Raw genomic sequence first — 6,733 nt, forward strand, 5'->3', positions numbered from 1 at the left:
GCCGCTAAAAGGGTGCAAAACCCCGCAGAATGGGCAATGTCCCTGGGCACAGCCAAATGTGGGATAGGTGGGGAGAAAACAACAAAAATAAACAACCAAAACGCCAGTCCTGGGGGAGGGCAGAATTCCGGCTTCGTCTGAGCTCGAGGAAATGAGATTTCCCCAGGTTTCACCGAGCTCTGAAACCTGAGGACGCTGGAAACCGGAGGAGCAGGGGTGGGAGTGATGTCAGGAGTTCAGAGCGGCACCAATTCTCCCGAGTTATCCCACGGAATTCCCTCTGGAGAGCGGCAAGCGCTGCTCCCAGCCTGGCAATTGCACCACTCGCTGGGGATTCTGCTGAAATTCTCCATTCGTGACATTTCTTTTTTTTTTTTCAGTGTAATTATGTAATTAACTCGCTCAGAATGAGCTGCCGAGGGAGGGGCGGTTTGTTTTTTTTTTTTTTTTATATTATTATTATTTTGATGATGATGATGACTTATTTCCTCCCAGGATTTTTACGGCCTCCCTTATTTTTCAGGGAGATTGCACAAGGGGCTGTTGTTCAGCGGTTTATTGCTCTCAGAAGGAAACCGAGCCCTGAACCTTTGCAATGACACTCCAAATGCCCTTTAATAACCTTTATTCTTCCCCAGGGATGCAACCTGCACCTCGGCGCCCTTTTTTCCAGAGGAACGGGCTCCACTTTGTTGCCATTTGGACTCCCCCAGAAAAAACAACACCTCCCACACAGCAAAAATCATAATTCAGCCCGGAATTGCTGTTCCTGTGGTCACGTGTGCGTTGGGGAGAGAGAGGAAAAGGCTCCTGAAATAAATGAATTCTCCTGGAGCCTTTGATGTCTGCGGGAGGATGAGGCTGCTTCCTCCAGCGCGGCTGCCTTGGGTGCTCTTGGCAGCCGGGATGTGGCAAAGCACCTGAAATTGCTCCGGAGATGAAAGGCCCGGGATCTGATCAGCCGGGAGAATGGGAATACTTCCAAGTGCTTTTCTTTCCTTTTTTTCCCCGTCTTTTTTTCCATCTTTTTCCTTTCCTTTCCTTTCCTTTCCTTTCCTTTCCTTTCCTTTCCTTTCCTTTCCTTTCCTTTCCTTTCCTTTCCTTTCCTTTCCTTTCCTTTCCTTTCCTTTCCTTTCCTTTCCTTTCCTTTCCTTTCCTTTCCTTTCCTTTCCTTTCCTTTCCTTTCCTTTCCTTTCCTTTCCTTTCCTTCCTTTCCTTTCCTTTCCTTTTCCTTTCCTTTCCTTTCCTTTCCTTTCCTTTCCTTTCCTTTCCTTTCCTTTCCTTTCCCTTTTTCCCTGGAGAGAATTAAAAGTGAAGCAGGAGCCGGGCCAACAACAGGGATTAAATTCCGTGTGAGGTTCCCTTCTCCTCCCAAAGAATTCCCACAAACTCAGCCGGGTCACCCTCGGTTTTTTCAGCGGGAGAACCGGACGTGTTTTCCTGAGAGCTTTCACAATTTTTATCCTTCAGGATGGGTAAGGAGAGGTGGGGGGGGAAAAAGGAGCAGCGCTTTTCCAGCCGAGGAACCCTCCCGACTTTCAGCTGTCGGCCTGTGCCGAGCTAATTCCCAATTTATGATTATTAAAAGATTAAAGCCTGCAGCAGCGAGATTTCACACGAGGGCTGCACTCCCCGAAAAGGTCTTTAAATAAGGCAGGGTTTGAAATTAGCCAGGAGCTCGGAGGCTGCTTAATGCCGGCGGTGCCACATTAAAGGAATTTCTTTGGGGCTCGAGCCGTGCCAGGCGCGGGGAGAGCCCCGAGCCCGGCGGCCACCGCGACCCCAAACCCCTCCAGGTTTTGGGACACGCCGGCCCTGTCCCAAAGGGAGCCCCGGGGTGTGTCTGTGGGGGTGGCACAGGAAGACGGGGGCCGGTTCGGCACCTGCGTTGGCACCTGCCCGGTGCCACGCTCGGCCGGGGGGGCACAGAGCCCTGCCCGCACCAACCTCGGTGACAAAAAGCGCCAGAATCGGGGCAAGCGGCCAACTGCCCCCTGGTCGGGGCACGGGAGGGACCTTGGTGCATCCACGGGGTGTCATACTGGGGCTGGTGACACAAGGGGGGGGGGGGGTCCTGCCCCTTCCAGCCCGGCCAAACCGGGGGGGTCGCGGGGGTACCGGGGGGACCACCGGGGTGGGAGAAAGCGCTGGGTTTCCCCCGTCCCCGCCTCGCATCCAGCTTCCTCCCGCTCCGCCACCGCCGGGATTCGCTTCCCGGGGCTGGGTGGGGAGCCGTGGAAGCGGGCAAGGAGGGAGCGGAGGAAGGCGGCAGCCCCGCGGGCGGTGCGGCGGGGCGGCTGCCGCTGGCGGGCGGCGGCGGGGCGGGGTTTTCCCATGGCTCCGGGAGCCGGGAGCGCTCCGGCACGTGCTCCAACGGGAAAACGGAGGGGAGGAATGGGAACGGGGAGGGGGGGGGGGGAGGAGGAGGGGGGAGCGGATTGGGAACGGGGGGGAACCGGGGGGGGGGGGGGGGGAACCGCACCAGCCGCCGCCGCCGCCGCCGTGATTGACAGCGGCGCCCCCCGCCAGCCAATGGGAGGCCAGAGCGCCCGCGCGGCCGCCCGCTCCCCGCGCCCATTGGCCGCCCGCCGGCCGCGGCCTCGCGTGCCGCGCCAGCCGCCGCCGCCGCCCCCGGGCCGGGTGTCACAGGGCGGGAGGGCGGGCGGGGGCAGCGAGCGGGGCCGCGGCCGGGGCCAGCGCGGTGTGCCGGGGCCAGCGCGGTGTACCGGGGCCAGCGCGGTGTGCCCGGCCCGGCCCCGCCCGCGCTCTCCCCTCACACACTCCACCCCCCCCCCCCCCCTTCCCTCACCCCACGTGGCCGCGCCGTGGGGCGGGCGTTCCCCGCGCGCGTGACGGGGCGGGGCGGGGCTTCCCTCCCCGCGCGCGGTGGGGAGGGGGGGCCGGAGAAGGGGGGGGGGGGGTGAGGCGCGGACCAATGGGAGCGCGGGGTGCGCGGGCGCCGGGCGCGGGCCGGGCGCTGATTGGCCGCGCGCGAGTGTGGGAACGGCGGCGGCGGCGGGTTCACACGAATGGGCGCCGCCGCCGCCGCCGCCGCCGCCGCCGCCGGGCTATAAAAGGGCGCGGGCGAGGGGCGGGGGGGCGCCGCCGCCGCCGCCGCACGCCCCGCGCCCGCCGCCGCACGCGCCCCGCGCCCGCCGCCGCACGCGCTCGCTCCCGCGCCGCGCTCCGTCGCTCCCTCCCTCCCTCCTTCCTTCCTTCCTTCCTTCCCTCACTCACTCCGGTTCCCCGGTCGCCGCTCCGCTCTCACCGTAGCGTACCGTAGCCAGCCATGCCCGCCGACACGGGCATGGAGAAACCGACCGCGTCGCCCATCGCCGGCGCGCCCGCCAGCGCCAGCCACACGCCGGACAAGCCGCGGAGCGCCAGCGAGCACCGGAAGGTAAATGGAGGAGGAGGAGGAGGAGGAGGAGGAGGAGGGTGCCGGTCGGGGCGCAGCAACGGTGGCGGCGGAGCTGGATGGCGGCAAGCCCGCGGCCGTGCTGAGGTCGGTGATGGTCGGGGGATGGGTGCGGTCCTGGGGGTCCCGGGGCTGTGCGGGGGGGCGCTGACCGGCTCCGCTCTCCCCGCAGTCGTCCAAGCCCATCATGGAGAAGCGGCGCCGGGCGCGGATCAATGAGAGCCTGGGGCAGCTCAAGACGCTCATCCTGGACGCGCTCAAGAAGGACGTAAGTGGGGCTGCGGGGACACCGGGGACGGCGGGGGCTTCCCGGCCGCGGGCAGCCCTGACCGAGCCGCTCTTGTCCCGCAGAGCTCGCGGCACTCGAAGCTGGAGAAGGCGGACATCCTGGAGATGACCGTCAAGCACCTGCGGAACCTGCAGCGGGCGCAGATGACGGGTGAGTGCCGGCCCCGGGGGCTCCGGGCGTGGGGACAGGGGACCGGGAACAGGGGACTGGGGACCGTGATCTGGACAGGGACCTGGGGACAGAGGACGGGGATCCGAACCGAAGGCAGGGGACCGGGAACCGGACTCTGGACCAGTGACCGGGGACTGAGGACGAGAGAACGGGAGCTCGCGACGGGGGACGGGGAGCCGGGCTCCACACCCGGGATTAGGGACAGAGGACCGGGAACCGGAGTTAGGAACAGAGGACCGGGCGCTGGGGACAGACTACCGGGGCCGGTAGTTCGAACCTGCCACTGATCTGCCACCCCCTCCTCCCCCCCGCCTCCAGCCGCGCTCAGCGCCGACCCCACCGTCCTCGGCAAGTACCGGGCCGGCTTCAACGAGTGCATGAACGAGGTGACCCGGTTCCTGTCCACCTGCGAAGGGGTCAACACCGACGTGCGCACGCGGCTCCTGAGCCACCTCTCGGCGTGCCTGGGCCAGATCGTGGCCATGAACTACCCCCCCGCCGCCGCCGCCGCCGCCGCCGCCCGCCCAGCCCGCACATCTGGCGCAGCAGCCGCTGCACGTCCAGCTGCCCCCGGCCGCAGCTGGAGCCGTGCCCGTGCCCTGCAAACTCAACCCCGCCGAAGCGCTGTCCCCCAAGGTCTACGGCGGCTTCCAGCTCGTGCCGGCCACCGACGGCCAGTTCGCCTTCCTCATCCCGAACCCAGCCTTCCCTCCCAGCTCCGGACCGGTTATTCCTCTCTATGCCAACGCCAACGTGCCGGTGTCCGCGGGCGGCGGCTCGGGGAACGCGGCCGCCACCCCCTCGGCATCGCCGGTGCAAGGCTTGACATCATTTGGGGGCAGCATCGGTCCAGCGTCCCAGGCCGGGAGTCCCATTGGAGAGCGCAGTGAATCCGTCTGGAGACCCTGGTGACTTCCTTCAAGTTGTTCCCCCTCTCCAAAAAAAAAAAAAAACAATTCTCGTTGGCTCCGTTGTATGGAGCCCCTGTTATATTTTGGGGTTTTTTAAGCAGATTTAAGCAGAAAGGAAGAAAAGGACCTCGCTATGAACGTGCTATTTATTACTTTCAGAGGTTGGGATCTCGACTTGTATTTTTACTCCTTTAAAATGCCTTTATTTGAGATACTTTTTTAAAAGAAACAAACAAACAAAATAATAAACGAGAAATAGTTTTGTAACGAATATTCAAAAAGTTATAATGCCAAAGTTGTTTGTATCCCGTTGGTCTGTGGGTGTGTGCGTGCCTGTGTCGAAGACTTCCAAAAACGAAAAGAGAAAAAAAAAAATTATGCAGGTGTTTCAATAAAGGAACTCTTTGAAATAGATTTTTTTTTTCCACCCTTTCATTTTGTTGGAGAGTGGGCAAGGACGAGCTCATCCTCTGTGTGCAAAAAAAAAAAAAAAAATAGGAATGGACTTTATGGCCTTATTTCAGGATAATTGGAAGGGATTTGGGTAAGAAATTGGGGGGGAAGTGATGATGGGGATGGAGGGGGTTAAATATCTCGTGAGTTTTGCAGGCAGAAGAAGGATTCCTAAAAAAAAATCTGCTGCTGGAAGCTGAGGAAACACCTCGTGCCTGCTACCTGCTCCCGAAATCCGGCTGCTCTCCAGCTTTCCCTCCTTCCCACCTCTCCTGGGGTGGGGGTGGGCTGCACAGAAGTTACTCTCGGGCCCACAAAAGCGGCAAGAGAGTCTGTCCCTATTGTCAGGAGGGTAATTAGAAGGTATAAAGGGTCTCATCGAGTATGCAGCGGGCTCTTTGGGAAGTTGGGAGCCCTATTGAAGCGCCTGGGAACTCGGAGCTGAGGGTTAATGTGTGTCTTTTTTTTCCCCGGCGCTCTCATTGACAGGGCCAGATAGACTCTGATACTCAATGCTGTTGTAAATTCAATTGCCTGGCCTCACAATGCCCACCTCATAAAAGAGAATAACTCGGGGTTGTGGCTTTTTCTTTGCCACTGAGCAGGGGGACTGAGGAAAAGACAGTTTTGCCACCCATTCTGACTCACCCCCGGCACTTGAATCGTGGCCAAGTGGAAGCAATTGCAGCCTCTCGCACACGGAGAATGAACCGCTTCCAATTGTCACCAATTAATAAGGCCGCGGTGTGGAGAAAAGACCATTAAGAGGGAATGCTCGGGGTGCAAGGCGAAGCTTTGTGCGCTCCGCTCCAAATTTGTGAGGTGGGGCTGTCCTGGAATCCGCAGGAGATGATGTGGGAGTGCCAGAGGCATCTCCCACCTTGTGGGAGATGGGGGGGTCTGTGGGATCCTGATTTCCCTGATCCCCCCTCCCCCTTCCCGGGACCCTGGGGATTGTCCTGGTGGGTGGGCAGGGAGGTGGGACCAGCAGCGTTTCCCAGTTCAGAGAACGAGCTGATATTTGCAGAGCATCCAATGACACAAACCCAGGGATTTTTATTACTTTCCTTTTTTTTTTTTTTTTTCCGAATAGAAAATGCAATTCCATCTTTCAAGGTCTGCTCCCATTAACAACCAGGCTGCAGCTTCTGTGAGAACAGGGCCTGTGGCTGTGTGTGCTGGGGGTATAAAAAGCAGATTATCGGCTCCTGAAGGCTTTTTACAGCTTCCTGATGGCTCAGGCGCGGCTCGATAAAGGAGCACAGGCTGCTCGGAGCCTGGTACCGATCCAGCCCAGCAATTCCTCCGCACCAGAGCGTGGGCAATCGATCAGTCTGAGAGCCCTCCATCGCCCCGGCAGAACGAGGGATCCATTCGAATCAGGAGGTTCCCAGGAGGTTTTGTTATGCAATCACAGACATAAAATCATGTTACAGCAATTCTCCTCCATCCCCCACAGCCGGGCCCTACCCCTCCTCTTCTGTCTGAAGG

At 60.3% G+C, this 6,733-nt stretch overlaps 1 protein-coding gene across 1 annotated transcript; it reads left to right on the forward strand.

Annotated features, from left to right (window-relative positions):
* Window positions 1–3,122: 3,122 nt before the first annotated feature.
* On the forward strand, window positions 3,123–5,203 carry HES4 (hes family bHLH transcription factor 4). Its single transcript, XM_069035035.1, is given in 5 exon segments — window positions 3,123–3,400; window positions 3,591–3,686; window positions 3,770–3,857; window positions 4,197–4,371; window positions 4,373–5,203. Coding segments are annotated over 5 exon segments (888 nt in total). The 5' UTR covers window positions 3,123–3,289; the 3' UTR covers window positions 4,791–5,203.
* The last annotated feature ends 1,530 nt before the right edge of the window (window positions 5,204–6,733 follow it).

Source organism: Aphelocoma coerulescens, chromosome 21, assembly GCF_041296385.1.
Source record: "Aphelocoma coerulescens isolate FSJ_1873_10779 chromosome 21, UR_Acoe_1.0, whole genome shotgun sequence".
NCBI lineage: Eukaryota > Metazoa > Chordata > Aves > Passeriformes > Corvidae > Aphelocoma > Aphelocoma coerulescens.